This window comes from Hermetia illucens, chromosome 1 (genome assembly GCF_905115235.1).
Source record: "Hermetia illucens chromosome 1, iHerIll2.2.curated.20191125, whole genome shotgun sequence".
NCBI classification, from domain to species: Eukaryota; Metazoa; Arthropoda; class Insecta; order Diptera; family Stratiomyidae; genus Hermetia; species Hermetia illucens.
The window spans coordinates 123,058,746-123,079,773 of record NC_051849.1 but is presented as its reverse complement, the minus strand read 5'-3'; the positions used below and the strand labels follow the sequence as shown (position 1 = coordinate 123,079,773).

The 21,028-nt window shown below is 39.7% G+C and overlaps 1 protein-coding gene across 1 annotated transcript in view; it reads right to left on the bottom strand.

Moving 5' to 3' along the window:
- Positions 1–17,164, bottom strand: part of LOC119646363 — a 50,220-nt gene extending 33,056 nt beyond the window's left edge. Inside the window, 2 exon segments of the mRNA XM_038046800.1 lie at positions 16,602–16,707; positions 16,709–17,164. Of these exon segments, the coding sequence (XP_037902728.1) occupies positions 16,602–16,707; positions 16,709–17,026 (424 nt within the window). The 5' untranslated portion in view covers positions 17,027–17,164.
- Between the last annotated feature and the right edge of the window lie 3,864 nt (positions 17,165–21,028).

The following is a 21,028-nucleotide window of genomic DNA, read 5'->3' as shown; positions in this document are numbered from 1 at the left end:
GAACATCAAGATGTTTTGAGATGTTCGCGCACAGAACTGAAGTGAAGACCTTGTAGATGGTAGGAAGACAAGTAATTGGTCGACATTATGAAGGGCAAGAGGCACCCTGGTCATTGGCGAAAAATTGTGGAACTAAATCAGGATCGGCAATCATCTGATTAAATTGATTTGCCAATATCCTGTGAGTGCTCTTGAACCGCTTCAGCCAGAAGTTATGAACCTTGTCAACTCCTGGCGCCTTCCAGTTACCTGCCTTGTCAAGGGCTGTTTCTACGTCGACTTCAGTTACGTCAGGCATTTGGGTGTGAGCCACGTTGCTTCTAAATTGCAACGGTTGGATTCGCTACAAATACTTCTTTAGAAGTTTTCTGCTTGATCCAGATCGAGGTTACTGTCCCTACCTGAGTTGATGAGATTTTTGTTGGTTCTGGAAGAACAAGGTGTTGTCTGTCCTTCGCTGAAAGCTTTTTTGATATCTACGGATGCGATTGGAGCATACCGCAAGTTTGTGTTTCAGCACCTCGAGGATTTCTTCGATTGGCATATCATTGGACAGATGGTTGTTTCCAATGATGTTCGCAACGCGTCTGTGCACTCTTGATGATGGATTTCCAAGGAGTCCTTTCTCAAATTTTCCACTCTTTTGTTGAGTCGATACACCCAGAACGGGAAAGTCCTTCTACATTCTTCTATATTTCTATTATTCGAGACGAATTATCGTGGCAGCTGCAACGTAGATCAGACTGTGAACCTCTGTAGCAGTAATCTCGCTAGCCAAACGATCAACCAAAATTCTGTCAACAGCAGCAATGATGTTGGTAGTTGCCGAAGTAAACTTCAGTTTTGCAGTTCTGCGTTTGCAACTCAGATGAGGATAAACCTGGTACGCCAGGCATATATATATATATATATATATATATATATATATAGGGGTGCAGAGCATTTGAAGAATTATTGGTTAAAAACTAAATCCAGTGTTTACAATGGCCTCCGATTCTTGGGTCACCATATATTTGTTCGGCAGAAGATCATCGTCGCACGTAGAGAAAACTGTGACGAAACAGAGAATTGCATGTCAGGATATACAATCCTTTGATTACTTAAAAATTCGTTCAGAAATGTAGAAACCAATTGAACTCTATTTCTAGATTCAATACGATGGAACTATTCTGGCTACCTGGTCATTGTGGTGTAGAGGGAAATGAAATCTCGGATGCCTTAGCAAAAGAGGTTTCAATTTCTCTTATGTCCAGATCGGAACCAGTAATTGGGCATTGGCTAATGCTGCTATCAAAAACTGGGAATAAGCTTCCTATAATGGTAGGTGGCAAAGCCCTAATGCTGCTAAACACACCAAACTTTTCCTGTCAGAACCAAACAAATCTACTGGAGTCTTTATTCTGTCTAAAAGTAGGAAACCTTGCCGGAATATTGTGGACATTCTGACTGATCATAATTAATTAGCTAGGCATATGTTCAGAATAGGGAGTCTTTAAGGGGGTCATCCCGTGTGAAGGCTTCTATTAGAGTTTATTTGTGAAGAACTGGATAAAGATACAAATACAAATTTTTCACCATATATTTACTAACATCTTGAGCATGCGTAGTAATTTTTCTAGCCCGATATTATGGTACATTATTCAAATACGGAGCAATTTATACACCCAACACCAGAAAAAGGTTTTTTGCTGCCACGGTAGAGGGCGCTGTGATCATCTTAAAGAGAAAAGGTAAATGGCATTTTAACGTGCGGACTTAAGTATAGTCCGCAAACTAGTATTATCAAAAAATATTGAAAGCTAAATTTTTGGTGCCATGTTAAACTTTTTTTTGTGAATTTTGGTTTTTTCAAGGTTTCCTTAATGAATAAAAAAAACTACCGAATGAATCGCAATTATCCTAGTTTGCGGACCGTAGAAATATGTTCTGAATAGCTTGTGAAAATTTCAAAGAATTTCGTTGGATATATTTTGGGATATGGTGGCAGCAGATTTTCAAAATGCAGTTTCGAGAAAAATGCATTTAAAAAGTAAAAAGTGATTTTTAGCCGTAAAATCTTAACTGACCATTAATCTGCTATACCTAGCCCATAAACCTTAGGATTCTTCAAGAAACATATGTACAACATTGGCTTCAATTCTTGTCCTTTTAACGAAGTTGTTCGAACGTCATTCGGACCGATAAATGCGCGTTTTATTACGGCGATCGACATAAATTTGGCATGTGAGATATTACGTACTGTGATTTCCGAACGACTCCGAATATCAAAAAATCACTTTGCCCATATATTCTACACTAGATCTAGATACAATTGATGCAAAAAAAATCGATTCGCGGATCCGACACAGGATGACCCCCTTAAGCTGATACGTGTCCATCCTGTAATGAGGTAGCTTGATCCAGGGAACATTTTCAATGTGAGTCCCCCGCCTATGTAGCGTCAGACATTATATTTCTGGTGGTGATGTGCTCCAACTGCAGTGGATATTCCGGGAGAGTCGACTGCAATGGGCATCTAGGATTTGAGTCCTCAGAGGCTTTGCTTCTCCCCGACCTCAAACACACAAACAAATTGAAAATCAGAAGCTCAGCACTTCAAGTGTGAAGGATTGAGTCCACAATTGCTCAATTTTCCATGCAGCTCGTAATGTATTCACTTAATTGTGATACTGATATTAAACTTCTTGGGTTGCAGTAAATTTGGAATAACTAGGATTTAGGATTTCAACTAGTCATGGTAATATCACGCTTTTTTAGGGTCTCCGTCTGTCTGTCGCACCCAGAGAAACGATTGTATCATGGTAGAAAGGTGGCAACTGTAAACGCCCGCGCATACAGTGTATTACATCGTTCGATGTGGAACTTAAAGGGGTCTCCGTACATGCAAAGTGGGGGTATAAAACTTTTTGCACCAAATATAGTTATGTGGGGCATCAAATGAAAGGCCTCGATTAGCACTTTTGCTGAATTATGACATTTGATGGAAAAGGGGGCTGGAAAGTGATCATTTCTTTCAAGGACCCTTTTCAGAACCTACTCAACCCAAAAACCTGAAAAGCTATTACTATACGGTGCTTAGGCTCCGAAATACCCTCCATACCGATATCTGCTCAAATAAAGTTAATAATAGTATATTACTTTAACTTTTAGTAATTGACTGTAAAACCCCCCTTAAGTTCACCCTAGAATCATGATTTGGCAGTAATATACGTTATGATATAAAGCATGATCCCACCCACTTTGGTGAAAATTCCACTATTAGCAACAAAGTTATACTAGGTCAAAATTGTCGCTTCAGTGTTAATTTTAAGACTTTGAATGTCAGTATCACGCTAAAGTGAGTATTCTGACATAATATATATATTCATATACATTACGTGCTAGATACAAATGGAAAAAATGTAGACTCAAGTATTTAAGGCCTGTATATCGTATAGGAGCAGCTTTCCTTCAAATTGTTCGGTTGTAGTGGTTTCTGAGAATATGTCCGTAAAATAAGTGTTCACTTTCTAGCCCCGTAACTCCATTTCCTTACAGAACTATTGTTAAAACTGATGCCGGCTTCAGAGAAAACTAATTGAGGCCCTACATAGTTATATTCGGTGAACAAAAATTAAACTGCCTTTTGTATGTATGTTAATAGATATGCTTCTGTATGCTGTGAGTTGCGTTCATAAAGGATAGAACCACTATTTTTTTTGAATTTTTTTATAATTACTGAAATGTTTAATTATATTAAGATTTTTTTTCTGGAAGTATTTTCATAGATAACCCATCTACTCCAAATTTTTTTTTAAATTTTGTTTATCGTATTACTACAGTATTCATTTATTTTAAATTGTTCGTTTTTCCATCCGTTCATAAACAATAGTACCACTTATCTTTTTTAACTTTTATTGAATTTTAAATGAAGAAAGCAAAAATAAAAACCATTTTATTTAATAGTGATTCGTCTTCCCACCGGTTTTGATAACTAAGTTGGGACATTTTGGCAAGCAGAAACAACATTCTTGATCGTTTGACGATCAATTTTGGCTCAGGCATCCTTGATTGTCCTTTTAAACCTTCCAATGTGTTAAAATGCAACGAGTTATGGCGCAGAATTTCTTGGTAGCCTTTGGAATTGTTTCGTGTCCCTTTATTGCATAACCTTGGAGTTGCCGACGACCAGAAGATTTTCGTGTACGGTAAGCCATAATACCATGGCTTCAGCCAAAACGGCGTACAATTTTACAGTTGGACAGGTCCCCTTCAATGAAGCGGGGAAATTTGACCCTTCTCATATTCATTTAATGCACTTGTTTTCCCAAATTTAACTGATGTATATTATATAGACATAAGTTGAAAAAAGAGAACTAGGTTTTTTTCCATATCCTGTAAATCTTTTTATTTTTCCCCCGCCTACGATCGTTTCGGAGACCACGTGCCTCCTTCCTCTGTGCTAGTACCTAATCAGGTGCTAGTACCTGTAGTACTAGTACTAGTATGGACTAGGTATAGCAGATTAATGGTCAGTTAAAGTTTTATGGCTAAACATCGCATTCTACTTTTTAAATGCGTTTTTCTCGAAACTGCATGTTGAAAATCGGCTGTTGTTACTTGATGTTGAAGCTATTTAACGAAATAGGTGGACACATTTTCCGTTTTAGAGTTAATGTAACATGACAGCTTTTGCTTTCGTTTGTGCGAACTTTTCATGTCGTCAGCCATTGCTCTAGCTTTTTGAGATATAATTCCAAGCATCTCGAGGCATCCTCAGGATTTTTGTGAGAACTAAAGGACGGCGTGTAGTCCGCCAACGTAGATATAAGCAGGTTGTGGTCAACTGCCATGTCGGAAACATACATCAGATCCAATAATGGTCTTAGTACGCTTCTTTGGAGGACACTTTGTGTGAAACAAAACCTTATTAAAATCGATTCAATGTCTATCTGTCTGTCACACCCTTTTTACTCGGAAAGGCTCGACGAATTCCAGCATATAACATCTGCGTGCAGGATGTTGAGCAGTACCGAGTACACCAATCGTCATAACTCCGTCTGCAAGATTCTCCATCAAAACTTTGTGTTGAAGAGGAGACCATCCAGCACATAACATCTGCGTGCAGGATGTTGAGCAGTACCGAATACACCAATCGTCATAACTCCGTCTGCAAGATTTTCCATCAAAACCTTGCGTTGAAGTATAACTTAGTGGCAACCTATCATCCTTATTATAAGTATACTAAGCGGAGAATCTTGAAAAATGATCGGGTCAAACTACTGTGGGATCACACTATTGCCACCGACCACGATGTTAATCATAACAGACCCTGTCTTGTTCTGCTTCTGAATCGTGAATGAAGTGCTCTAACACTTTTCTAGGCCCTGAGCCAATATGGATTTTTGCACATTATTAGTATTATTATTATTTTGTGCACGGGGTAAAGTGAAATGCGTGAAGATGAGTTAGATCAATTTGGATGGGCAACGTTTGTTTATTCAGGATTAGCACAATATTGATGTCTTCGACATGTATGTGCATAGCAATTAATGAAGGAATGTTTTGCATTTTTAGCTATGTACGAATGAAAAACCGCGCATAGGGAGTTCCTTACAAAAGATGAACACAAAACCTTTTATCTGAGGCGCCCAGCTTCCAGTATCCCAACTTGTTTCACTTTTAATAGGATAGGAAGCAGGCTTATCGGACAATACGAGGCTACTTGCGTCGGATCTTCCGGATAAGTGATGCGCTCTAGGGTTATTTTAGTTATTATCCTTACGGCGGCAAGGAGCACGCAGATACCCCTTCAATTGTCACATTGAAAACGGGTGTCGGATCTTAAACGTTTTCGGATTCCCAAAATTTCCATACAAATGGCAACTGCCCCCACTTTTTGTTTTACACAAAGCGTTAATAATGGTCTAATATATGGATGCCATGAGCGTTACTCCAGGACTTTCCGACTTTGGCATTGTTCCTCCTCTGTTCTGCGCCATTCGTCAACCACCTTTTACAGGGAATTCCAATGCATGACGTAGCCAGAAAAGCAACTGTCCCCCTTCTGGATCCACTGCGGCTTCTGTCGTCTAATCAATATGTCTATAGGTATCTGGTCCGTACGCCGATGAAGTTTCAGTGAACTGGGTGTAGTCAGAGCTCACTTTGGCATCCAAACAACCGATCCTTCCAGATCAACGATTTCCACAAGATTGCCACTTTTTGGAAACCTTTCTTAAACTGCACGTTGCTGCTCATAGAAATCTTCCTCCTCTAAATCGAAAATCTGCTTTGATACTTGCAACGCTCTTAATTTGAACCGGTACCTCGAAGTCAAGATCCCGTCAGAAGCAAGTGCCAAGACCAGGAGAACACATTTCGTGGTAGCTGTCAATTTCGATCCGGGAATGGATTCGCGTCTACCACCACTACGTTTTTCAGAATACAAGGGAGTACTGTTTAGTAGAACTCCGCCATGCTATTAACATAGTATGCTGGTTCCAAGCCCAGGTAAAGGAGGGTTTGAGGCAACGTACTCTATACTATCCTCAGTAAAACAAAAATAAAATGCTGAGATCAGAGAAAGAGATAAATAGAGTGTAGTTGGAGTTATTCTACTATGATAGATCCTACCTGATCTCTCTTGGTGACAGGCCCCGCGACAGAACGACCAAGAAAATGCATACAATGTCGTTACAAACATGATGATCGGATTGAGTCACAAGCCTCGGAGAAGTGCTAGGGCGTCTACATCAGTCGACGCGGGAAGACGGGCTGCGGTTCTGTCGAGAAATGGGCAAGGGTTCTTGACGCATGGACGACGTCAGGACGTAAGCAAGTTAGTTCTAACACAACGAACAAAACAAATAAGTGTATGCACGCTAAATGTTGGTACCTTAACTGGAAAGACCGAGGAACTCACAAGAGCCCTTCGGAAAATCTGATCTGATATCTGCGCTCTGCAAGAAACCCGATGGTCTGGTGCCAAAAGCTGCGACATTGAACGCGAATGCGGTAAAAATGTTTACAAACTCCTCTATTTTGGTAACCCATACACTCAATAGAGGGTTTCCGTGATGCCATTAAAGAAGTCGAACGATGTGATGATCGGCTGATGAAGTTCACCATTTTATCAGCTGATCGTACTATTCATTTCTTCACCGCGTACGCACCACAGACAGGTCGACCTGATGCCGAGAAAAATACCTTCTGGCATCTTCTCGATGAAAAGACTTGTCACGTGCCTGCTGACGATCATACAGTCATTCCTGACGACCTTAATGGTCATGTGGGTGAAAAGGCAGACGGTAACAGGAGCCATGGGGGAAAGGGGTCCGGAGCGCGCAATGAGGGGGGCGAACGTATAATCGATTTTGCGGACACCCATGACCTTGTACTTATGAACATATGGTTTATCAAACGATTGTCTTATCTTCCTACATTTTATAATGGGAACAGTAAAACGCAAATCGACTGTATTTTCATAAGACGCCAACATTTTACCACTGTCACTGATTGCAAAGTCGTTCCCTATGAGACCATCGCACCTCAACATCGGCCGTTGATTACCGTCCTGCGAATTAAGCCACCGATAAAACAGCGTCAGGAACGCACATACAATTGTCGACCATTACGAATCTGGAATGGAACCAAATGAAAAACACAATTCACAAAGCGGCCTCTGCAACGCTCGGGTCACCAAGCCGGGTAAGCGGTACATCAACCGAGATACTTGGCTTTGGAATCATGATGTTGAAATGAAGGTCCATGAAAAGAAACGCCTCTACCACAGATGAACAGAGAACGCCTGCTCATTGGCAAATTTATAAGAATGCCAACCATAAAGCAAACAAAGCGGTCGCTGTCATCCGTGCGAACCATTTCAACAATCTTTACGATAAACTGGACACTTGGGATGGCGAGAGAGATCTGTATTGGCTTGCTTAAAGCCGTAATGAATGCACACAGGATATCGAACACTTCTGTTGCGTTAATGACAAGGTCGGTACTTTGCTTATCAGCCGTCGAGCCCCAACGGATAGATGCCGAGAATACTTCAAGCAGATTTCAACTGAAGAATTTGCTCATCCTCCACTTCTACAATCATTGCCGACATTTGGACCAGTTTCACCAGTCAGCGCAACTGAAGTCGAGGAGGCAATAAAACAAATGAAGTCGGGGAAAGCAACAGGACCTGACGACATCGCATCTGAGTTCTGGAAAGCGAAGAGCTGGGACCCAACACTGTGGCTCAGTGAATTCTTTAAGCGGGTTATTCAGGAAGGAAGAACACCATCTGACTGGTAAGAAAGTACCACTGTTCCAATATGGAAAAAGAAAGGTAGTCCAGCAGAATGTTCAAATTACCGTCCGATCCGGTTACTTTCCCACACCATGAAGATTTTTCAACGCATTCTTGACAACCGTATTCGCTAAATCGTTGAAATAACCGTGAATCAAGCCGGATTCGTCAAGAACTGTGGAACTACTGACGCAAAACACGCTGAGCGGTTACTCATGAAGAAACATCGTGAGAAGCACAGCTACATTGCCTTTCTGCATCTAGAGAAAGCTTTTGACCGTGTACCACACGAACTCATCTGGTATGCTTTACGACAACACTTAGTGCCAGAAGAACTCGTGCGCTCGGTTCAATTGCTCGACCACGATGCGAAAAGTAAAGTTCGAAATATGGCGGGTGTATCAAAACCGCTTCGTGTCTCTGTTGGTGTTCATCAAGGCAGTGCCCTCTCACCACTCCCTTTTGTTCTTGTTATGGACACCGTCACACGGGATATCCAACGTCCAGGGCTCTACACACTGCTTTATGCAGATGATGTTTTTGTGCCTGTTTCATGGGGATCGGTCGTCAGAAATTCAGTTTTGTTTAGATTCAATCTGAAACCATTTTTGGACAAGTTTCTCGAGATCTTTTTTGCTATTAGATGCTAGGAAAACATCATCTGCCCAGAATAGTTAATAACAGTATATAACTATGTTTATGGGAAATTGACTAAAACCCTAAATCCTAGAGTTATAAACAGGTCGGAAAACCGGAAGCTGGCACTTCGGGGATAAAGGTTTTGGATTCAGAGAAATTTTCCACACTTTTCGAATGTGGCTAAAACCCCAAAATATTCCTTCATATTTTTTCAAACTACAAGGTATGCCAACATATTACAAACGTATTATGCTCAGCCTAAACAAACAAACAGTGCCTATTACCGAATCATGTGCATGTACATGCCCGCATATAAATGGATCGAACACATATTTCCAATTTACTTCCTGCAAAAAGGCATACATGTGTACATATACAGTACATATATTGAATACCGCTGGTTTAATGTCCATATCTATCTGAACGTATACACACATGCCTGTCTCGAGTAATTGATATTGATATACTATAAATGATTAAACTACTAAAACGAAATGTTTCCCTGCGACCCCCATTTATGAGCTCACTTTATTGTGGTATTGACGAATTGATATGCTTGAGAGTTCTCACAATCATATTTTTAAGGGAAACCAATTCGGTTTGCTTCGTTTGTATCTAAAGTTCTTACACGTCTAATATCTAGACACTAGGCAAGTAAATCCTTGTGCAAATTTCCATATGCAACCGCACCTAACGTGAGAATTTTACCTGAAGATTAATTTGCTAAGTATGTATTTGTCTACATAGAAATCTATTATAAATTTAAATTAGTAAGAAAATAAAATGTTAGATATTGCCTTCTGTTTGTAGTTAAGTCTAAAATTGATAGACCAGTAGCTTACTCCAAACTACAATTTTATTTTATTATGTATATATATATTTCGGGAGCAACTTACTCCCTTCATCAGTACAAAGCTTGCTCTCGAAATATATATATATACATAATAAAATGAAATCCCCCCCCCCCTCCCGAAATATATATATATACATAATAAAATAAAATTGTAGTTTGGAATAAGGTACTGGTCTATGAAGAAAATAAAGTGGGCCTGTAACTTACATCAAAAGGGTTTCCATCAAGATCCGACAACAGTCGAGAAATATTCGATTTAATCAAGTTCCGACAACAGTCGAGAAATATTCAATTTAATCAAAAAATTGATTTATACACTAGATCCGACAGCAGTCGAGAAAAAATCAAATAAACCATTATTTGATGTGATTGATATGTTATGATGACGTCATACACGTTTTAGAATGCACAAAATTCACATAAAATGTAAAAGTTTCGGCTTCTATCACTTTATTAATAGTTGTTTTTCATTCAAACTTCCCGAAGTTATGTTTTATATTGCCCCTTATACCAGAGCCAAATCTTGTACTCCTAGGATGAACTTAAGGGAGGTTTTCGGGGAAATTTCTAAAATACAATATATGCTATCATTATCTTTATTTGGGCAGATATTGGAATGAGATGTATTTAGTGTATAGATGAACCATCGTAATTTTGTTCAGATTTTTCCGCTGGATAAATTCTGAGAACGAGACTTGCTTCACTTTTTGGGCTCACATTTTGAGCCCTCACTCCCCTGTTTCACCCAAATATCAGAAGTACTAATTGAGTCCCTTCATTTGATATTAAACATGACCATATTATGTGAAAACAAATTTTACACTCCCCTTTCGCATGTATGGTGAGCCCTCTTCAAGTTCAACACAAAATGGCACCACTTGCTACGTTTCCACCAAATTTCGTCCTACATTTTATAGTGGGAATAGTAAAACGCAAATCGACTATGTTCTCATAAGACATTTTACCAATGCCACTGATTGTGAAGCTGTTCCCTATGAAACCATCGCACGTTAACATCGGCCGTTGGTTTCCGTTCTGCGAATGAAGCCACCGATAAAACATCGTGAGGAACGCACTGGCCCGCGGCGATTCCGTGAGATCAAAGAAGAAATTATCTCACTCACATTACCGACTATTACGAATGTGGAATGGTGGAACCAAATGAAAGGCACGATCCGCATAGCGGCCTCTGGAACCCTCAGGGTCACCAAGTCAGGTAAGCGGAACATCAACCGAGATACTTGGCTTTGGAATGACAATGTTGAAATGAAGGTCCATGAAAAGAAACGCCTCTACCACAAATTTCTCGACGATAAAACACTGACCAATTGGCAAATTTATAAGAATGCGAACCGGAAAGCAAAGAAAGCAGTCGCCGTCACCCGAGCGATCTATTACAAAAACCTTTACGATAAACTGGACACTCAGGATGGCGAGAGAGATCTGTATCGACTTGCTAAAAGCTGTAACGAACGTACACAAGATATTGAACCGCGGTACTTTGCTTACCAACCGCCGAGTCGCAACGGATAGATGGCGAGAATACTTCAAGCAGATTTCAACTGAAGAATTTGCTCATCCTCCCTACAATCATTCCCGACATTTGGACCAGTTCCACCAGTCAGCGCAACTGAAGTCGAGGAGGCAATAAAACAAATGAAGTCGTCGAATGAAACGGACGGACGACATCGCGTCTGAGTTCTGGAAAGCGAAGAGCTGGGACCCAACACTGTGGCTCAGTGAATTCTTTAAGCGGGTTATTCAGGAAGGAAGAATACCATCTGACTGGCAAGAAAGTACCACTGTTTCAATATGGAAAAAGGAAGGTAGTCCAGCAGAATGTTCAAATTACCGTCCGATCCGGTTACTTTCCCATACCATGAAGATTTTTAAACGTGAATCAAGCCAGATTTGTCAAAAACTGCGGAACTACTGACGCAATACACGCTGCGTGGCTACTCATAGAGAAACACCGTGTGAAGCATCACTTTCTTTACATTGCCTTTCTGGATCTAGAGAAAGCGTTTGACCGTGTGCCACACGAGCTCATTTGGTATGCTTTACGACAACACTTAGTGCCAGAAGAACTCGTGCGCTCGGTTCAATTGCTCGACCACGATGCGAAAAGTAAAGTTCGAAGTGTGTGCTTCTGGTGTTCATCAAAGAAGCGCCCTCTCACCACGTCTCTCTGTTCTTGTTATGGACACCCTCACACGGAATATCCAACGTGCAGCGCTCTACACACTGCTTTATGCAGATGTTTTCCTAGCATCTGATAGCAAAAATGATCTCGAGCAACTTGTCCAAAAATGGAATGATCGCCTCATGCAACACGATCTCAGATTGAATCTAAACAAAACTGAATTTTCGACGACCGATCCCCATGAAATAGGCACAATCACTGTCAGCGGCAGTGATCTACCCAGAACTGAGTGACTTAAATACCTCGGGTCAACGCTATCAGCCAATGGAGAACTGCGTTATGAAATTGCTTCACTAATGCAAACTGGATGAAGTGGCGTTCCACAACTGCTATTCTTTGTAATCGACGCCCTCTATGGTTCTGAGTGTTGGCCGGCTATAAAAGTCAATGAACGGCATCTTGCGGTAATGGAGACGAAGATTTTGCGTTGGACTAGAGGCGTGACACGTTTTGATCACATCCGAAATCGTTATGGGGTTGCATCGATTGTGTAAAAAATTGCGGGAGGGGCGTCTTCGATGGTATGGTCATGCAATTCGTGCTAACGAGAATTCACTTGCCAAGACCAAAACGCAGCCCGAAACAACGGTGGCTTGACACGCTAGATGGGGATTTAAAAGTCTCGAGATTGCACCCAGATCAGGCATTCGATAGAGCCAAATGGCGAAACCGATCACGACGAGCTGACCCCGCTTGTGAACGAGACAAAGGCTGAAGAAAAAGAAATCCTCGAGATGCTGAAGCAAAGAGTTGCGGTATGCTCCAATGCCATCCGTAGGTATCAAAAGCGCTTTCAACGAAGGACAGACAACACCTTGTTTTTCCAAAATCAACGGGGTTTCTACAAAAATTTCATTAACCCAGGTCGTGAAAATAAACTTAACCTGGATCAGTCAGAGACTTCTGGAGAGGTGTTTGAAGTGAACCCAGCCGTTGCAATTTAGAAGCAGCGTGGCTCCCACCCAATGACCATGCCTGACGTAACTGAAGTCGACGTAGAAACAGCCCTTGACAAGGCAGGTAACTGGAAGGCGCCAGAACTTCTGGCTGAAGCTGTTCAAGAGCATTCACAGTATATTGGCAAATGATTTTAATCAGATGATTGTCGATCCGAAATTAGTTCCAGAATTTTTCACCAAGGGGATAACTTTCCTCCTCTCCAAGGAACAGGGTGTCTCTTGCCCTTCAAAATATCGACCAATTACTTGTCTTCCTACCATTTACACGGTTCTCACTTCAGTTCTTTGCGTGAACATCTCAAAACAAGGATGCGCAAAAGGCTACCGAGGCTGCGAAGAACAGTTTATAACCGACACGCTCGCTGTAAAGCAGGCTGTCCACCGAAAACGAAATATCTCGACAGGCTAGATCAATTATAAATCAGCCTTTGACTCCATATCACATTCGTGGTTACTACAAGTGTTATGCTTGTACAAAATCAACCTGAATGTCGTTCTTCTCCCAAGAATCGCGATGAAGGATTGGAGCACGAAGCGATATCCCATCTTTTGCAAATACGGGTTCAACAAGTCAACCATGGCATATTTGTGAAATGTATATTAAGTTATTTAATGTATATTGACGACATGAAATTTTATGTCAAAAACTCAACTTCGTTCGTTGCTAGACATCACCATCCAGTTCAGCAGGGATATCGGCATCAGCAAATGTTCACAATGAAAACACACCGACAATGAAGGATAAAACCATAATAACATCCACGCAATAATTAAATCTAAGTTGCCGGGGAATTAGAACGGTGGAGCTTAAGTACTGAGGAAGAAAGTAAGTAGCTTTCGAAATACGTATTTACTAACTATTAAAATATATTGTAGTAGGAGCAAGCTACCTAGTTTTATTTTTATTTAGAAGAACTACAAGCATCGGAACGATAACTATTTTAAATCTAAGTTGCCGGGGAATTAGAACGGTGTCTGGACCTTGTCCTACAAACTGCGCTGTTCGGGAAAAATTAAATCATGGCAATCAACACCTTCGCCATTCCCGTTCTTATATATACCTTGGGTGTGATATAGTGGAGTAATATGGATTTAGAATCTGACAATAGACGGGTAAGGGTAGTTCTTGCAAACAAGAACATGCACAACAGAGCTGTCGAAAATTGAAGGTCACTATCCCACGTCATCAGAGAGAAAGGGGGGTACTTAACTTTAAAACATTTCACTATAATCAAGCATTCTCTTCGTGAGTTTTTCTTCGAGAAACAATCCTCTACCTGATTAAATCAGGCTACGGTCATGGCAGACAATATATTGTCTGCTTTGAACTTGAAAAGCGGAGAATGGAGTGCTATGTCGAATGTTACTTTAATCCAACAGAGAAACCCATTCCCGGAAGCCATATAAAAACTTTGTTGTTGCCAAGCATTGACATCGAAGCCTTTAACAAATGGATGACTAATGGTGTACTTTTCTATGAGATCAAAGCAATCCTAACTTCAATTTAGGATGCTTTGCTCCCAACAAAAAAGTACAAGCGTACATCCTCCATCCATGAACCCTCAATCACCACCTCCAGTTGTAGGTTATGTAACTGTGAAGAGGAGACTACCAAACACTTAACATCTGCGTGCAATACCGAGTACACCAATCGCCATAACTCCGTCTGCAAGATTCTCCATCGAAACTTTGCCTTGAAGTATAACTTAGTGGCATCCTACCATCCTTATTATAAGTATACTCTGCAGAGAATCTTGGAAAATGATTGGGTTAAACTATTGTGGGATCACACTATTGCCACCGATCACAGTGTTTATCAAAAAAGGCCCGATCTATTCTGTTTCTCAAGCAAGAACGAACGTGCTTCACATTCGATGTAGCCGTACCGTTGGACCGGAACACTGGTGAAAAACAACCGAATTTGGAGAAATGTCGCATAAAAACAATTGTTTGGGAAAAACACACCGATAATGAAGGATACAGCCAAAAAAACATCCAAATTAAGGGCATAGATTCGGACGACGTCTACAAATACCTCGGCATATTGCAAGCAATAACACCTGCTGTGGCAATAATTAAATCAAAGTTGCTGCGGGAATTTGAACGGCGTCTGGATCTTGTCCTGAAAACTAAGCTATACGGGAAAAATAAAATCATGGCGATCAAATCCTCTAGACAACTACATCGGGTTACATGAAAAGCAGAGAATGGGATTCCATGTCGAATGTTATTCCAATCCAACGACATGTGGAGAGAAAAATCCATTCACGGAGCTCACATTGAAAATTTGTTGTTGCCAGTCATTGACATCGAAGCCCCCAACAAATGGGTTACCATTCTATGAGACCCACACGTTCCTAACTTCAATCCGGGATGTCCGCTCCCAACAAAAAAATATAAACGGTACATTCTTCACGATTCCTCAATCACCAAGTCCAGTTGTAGGTTATGCAACTTTGAAGAGGAGACCATCCAGCACATAACATCTGCGTGCAGGATGTTGAGCAGTACCGAGTACACCAATCGTTATAACTCCGTCTGCAAGATTCTCCATCAAAACCTTGCGTTGAAGTATAACTTAGTGGCAACCTGCAATCCTTATTATAATTACACTTCGCAGAGAATCTTGGAAAATGATCGGGTCAAACTACTGCGGGGTCCATTTACTACTACTACTACTATTACTATTGCCACCGACCACAGGGTTAATTCCAATAAACTCGCAAATCGCAACATAATGAACAATAAAATTGATAATTTCGTTACAGTTCCAACCTCTTTTCCTCATTTAAACAAGTCGGAATACCGGAAGCTGGCGCTTCGGGTATAAAGGTTTTGTGTTCATCTTATGTAAGAAAAATGTTACACCTTCCATTCACATGTATGGGGAGGCCCCCGTTAAACTTAACACAAAATGGCGGCACTTGCTGTATGTAAAGAGAACAACAGATCACATGCCACCACCAAGTTTCGTGACAATCGGTCCAGCTGCTTCCGAATAAATCGGCTGTGACAGACAGACATCGACTCGATTGTAATAAGGTTTTGTTTCACACAAAACCTTAAAAAGGGGGTAATTACGGCCTGAATAAAGCGCGAAAAATCTGCGCACAATCATTATGTATGTACAACCTCGTATTATTGCAATGGTCCTATAAAAATCCTGATTAAAAGTAATTCAAAATTGGAGTCATACCGATATTTGGATGACGACTTCAATAATAAATAATAAATCTAATGAACAAAATTTTCTTCGCCTACAATTTCGAATCCGAAACAAACAATTAGTCTGCGATCTTATGTTGGTGCTAGCTGCAGTACCATCATCAATTTCGAGATAAACTAACAATTTTCAACATTGATACATATCTGATGTATTCAACAATTAGAGGCATCGTGCATGAATTTCAGGACTAATACATTATTTAGATTCGCATTCAAGAGCAGAAGTTCTCTCATAGCTCAATTCCATCCATTCCATATAACTTAAGCGATTTTCATATTTGAAACTGAGTTAACTTTGGAAAATTGAAATATCGACCAAGATTTATTTATAAATAGAAAAAAACTGTTAGATATAAATATCGATTGAACCGATCGAGTCATGTGGATCCTTCAATTAAAATCGAGAACCTACTTTCCAAATACTTCTTTCATTCTTACCTCCAATGTTTAAGAACTTCTTATAATTTTCACTGCTTGAAATTCTTGCTAAATATGGCTTTGAAAAATCGGTGAAGGTCACTTTAACGTCTCTTACAGTTTTTTTTGGTGAAGAACTTCAATCGCCATCCTTTCGCAATTGATAATGTTCTAGATTGATTTATATTTTTAACTTGTTTTCCGAATTCCGTTTCAACAACCTGTAATTCCTGCAAATCGTCAAAAGCAGGAACATCAAAAAAAATTTGATCTAAAGTCAAAGACCTTAAGAAAAATTCAGTATCGTCTGGCCATTCACAGTTATTACAATTATCTACACATTTGTGATCACACTCAGTAATTTCATCTAAAGAAGGGGTAACACAGTTTTCTAACTTTGGTATATATGGGTCTTCAATATATTCCGAACATTCATTTTCACACATTTTATGCTCCTGATATTAATTAACGCTACATTACAACATTATTATTATCATCACTCAATTTAGAAACTTCAGTCGAAGAATTCCACGTCTAACATTTTGAGAGTTTAAGCATACGATGACTGGTGAATGGTTTGCTACTTGGCCGAGTGAAATCGCGATATGCTGAAGATAGACATACTATCTGGCAGCATCAAACCAAGTAATAAAAACCAGCCCGTATCCGTAAAAGTTGTTAGTGTTGATTGTACACAAAACTTGAAATTTCAACTGCTTAAGAAATAGTGATTCCATTAGAATTGTTTTTTCCGAAAGTTTATCATTTAAAAAGAGCTTCTCTTTTGGATGTGCAATCCACGTGGTTTGTTTTTATTTTTTTTATTAATTGCTTTTATATAACATTAAATTTTTAGATTTATATCAATTATAGATAGATAAATAGATCTTAATACACTATTCACGTTTAAGGTTTTGTGTGAAACAAATTGAATTGAAATCGATTCAATGTCTGTTCGTCGGCCCGTCTGTCACATCCAATTTACTTCGAAAGTTATGGTCACGAAATTTGGTGAGAATATACGGGCTAAGAAACACATCATTCTGTTTAAGGGGTGGCTTCTCATATATACCGAGGGGGGGTCTGGGCAATACATTTTTTTCTCAGAATATAATCATGTCATGGAGGTGGTCGGCATATCAAATGAAAGGTCTCAATTAATCCCATCCCATCCCAAAATACATCCCATTCGGATAGCTGCTAAAAGGAAGTTAATAACCTTTACCATATTTTAGAAATTTAATCTCCTTAGGGGACATTCCAATGTTTAATTTTGTTTCGATTTTTTTTCTTTTGACATATTTTGATAGATAATACGTTCAAGAATAACTGTGTAGAATATTATATTACAGCGCCAGTAAAAATTATTAGACACTCCGTAATTTTAAGGTTTTTTTGTGAACCGGGAAACTTATACCCATTAGCCGGGTATATGAATAATCAATGTACGGATTATCCAGATTCCACCGTATTACCATATTTTAGAAATTTACCTGACAAACCCCTTTAAGTTCATCCTAGGTGTACAAATGTATATATATGTATATGCAGCTTGGTATGTAATAATTCTGGGAAGTTTGAAGGAAATTCAACTATTTTTGAAGAAGTTATAAAATTTGAAAGTTTTTCAACATAGTTAAATTTAGTGACATGTATGACGTCATCGTCAATACACAACAAAGTGAGTTTATATGAATGGGGGCGAATGGTTACATCTTTTTCCTCGTTTTAGCTTTTTTAGTCATTTGTATATTAGGAACAATTATTCGAGACAGACTTATGTACACTACCGCCAAAATGTTTGGAAACAAACATATTTCTGCGGATCTTTTTATTGTCTGCGGAAAAAATGTTAATGAATATGTTTCAAAATAAAAATATATATGCTCTTGCCATAAAAGAAATAACAATCGTTGGTGCAACAATCCAATTGCATCTGGGCTTCATTCAAAACCCTGCTATGCACTACAAGATTACGGTACCCCATAGGAGACAACATGGTCAGCATTGCGCTTGCTTGTGCTTATTACCCTGATTTGACTGCGGTACTCATTCACAGCTGAGTCGAGTGCGATGTATCCAACCACGATACTAATCCTACTGCCTGCAGTAGGATTTGAAATGCGACTCTCTATATGACAGCGTAGCGCTCTAACCACTGAGCCATCTAGACATATATATAAAAGAAATGAAATGCCATCACGTATTATATCGCGCTTGGGTTTATGACACATCAGACCTCCTTTGTTTTATAATAGGTAAATTGATCTGTTATTACAATTTATTAGAGGCCCTTTTCAGTTAGTGTCATACGAAAGGTGGCGATTCCAATCTCACTGGTGGCAGTGGGATTTGTATCGTGAATGGACGTTGGGTACTAGTCAACTGAGCTGTGAATGAGTACCTATGTCAAATTAGGGTAATAATCTCGGGCGAGCGCAATGCTGAGCACATGGCCTCCTACAGAGAGAGTAGTTTAACGTTACGGTCTTTAATGAACTGCTCTAGTACACTTTATTATTTCAGTTACAATTAAGGCCATGATTAGCTTTTTTCGAAATTGTGTTTTTTTGGAAATCAATTTTTTAAATAGAAAATCTGCCAATTTTCTTGTATAATGCCTAAATGATACCAATGAAGTGTTGAGCAACGTAATGCTATTAGCGATTTATCCTGAAGAAGGCTATATAATGCGTCGAATTTCCGAAAGGCTCGGGAGTATCGTATATATTATACACTTTCAAGGAAATGAGAAACCTGGACTAAAGGCCAGAAAAAGATCCAGTCGACCCAAAGCTTCAGCAAAACAAGTCGAGAAATCGGAAGCGCTTCAGGTATGAAAAGCTTTGTATGTTTCTTATGTAAGTATATTTGAATATAGAGCCATTCCATTTGTATGTATTCCGTAATGCATATGCATTTAGCATGTCAGACTATTCACTTCAATGTATTTAATATCCTGGATAGCAGTAAATTTACAGGGAAAAGACAACTTCAAGCTACTATAACGTTATCGGTAATAGTACGATTTTGATCAAATTTGCAAATATCATGCTTCATAATATAGTGTATATTACTTTATCACTCTAGGATAAACCTAAGGGAAGTTTCTAATCAACATAATATACTATTTGTAATTTAATTCGAGCAGATATCGATAAGCAGAGTATTTCGAAGCCTGGAGACCGTACAGAGGCAGCTTCGTGATATTTTTCAGATTTTCCGGTTGGACAGTTTCTGAGAAGGTTTCGGCAATCCTGAATGATTTTCGTGGTGATCAAATGACTACTCAACGTCCTACGTGCAGTCTGGCTATCAATGCAGATTGCGACGCGCCTGTCCTTCAACCACTTATCAATCAACCAGTTTGTCGCTCATAGGATCGCAAATACTTCAGCTTGAAAAACTGTTGCATATTCTTCAAAAGAAAAAGCCCACTTCTCATTTTTATTCGAGAAATAGACGCACCCTGGCTTCAGAACCCTGTTCTGTTTTTGAGCCATCGGTGTAGGAGAGTTTCATATATCTCGTCACGCATCCCTCGGCGATTTACCAGCTCTCTCTACGTTTCAGGGTAACTTCATACCTTTCCCCCCAGCAGCACAGCCGTGAGAGTTTGATCCAATTTTACCTCTACTGTTTCTTGCAAAGGAGCTTTTTATCTAACGTGGTTTCCAGATATCTCACTTCTTCCGAAAGTTGAAGGGTTATACCCATCATCTCTGGGAGGCAAAGTCCATCCAGTTTTTGGAAATAATACCATTGTGGTTCTATTTGGATTAACTGAAAGTCCATGCCTGATTTACCAAATGACAATCAAATCGACGACACGTATATTTCTACACACCGTTCTGAGATCCTGATACCCAGCAAGAATAGCCACGTCATCGACATACTCCACAGAAGTGGCGATGGCACGCCTCCTGGGGACAGTTTTTCGTAGCTTCTACTGCTTTGTTGCTTCAACCAGCAAGAATGATGTCAAGCTAATATGTATGTTTGAAGTTCTTTGGTTTCGGTATTAAGACCACCTTAACGTTCTGCCAAGAGATACGCACGCAGGCCTAAGCAGGACATGCTATAAAAATATTTCTTAGCAGTTGTTCAAAGTGCTCCATATCTTCTTTTAGCATTGTGGATAGATGCCATGTTCAAACGACAGTATGGCAACTCTCACCTTTTCATTGGTAATAACCGCTTTCGCAGTGTTCCAGTTCACATTGCAAAACTTACGTGTTGAAGGGGTTGCAGGAACCGCCAACTGTCCTCCTTCCACTTCTCTCATTAGTTCTCCCGAATAGTGTACTTCCAAGGGGGTCTGTGATTTCCGGAAGTTTAACCAGTTTTCATTCTTATTGCTTTTACAAACCCGGTTCAAAAGTTGCATGGCTGATTTCCTGAGAATGAATTCTATTTTTGAAGCGTAGATTGTTAGATCAATTACTTCA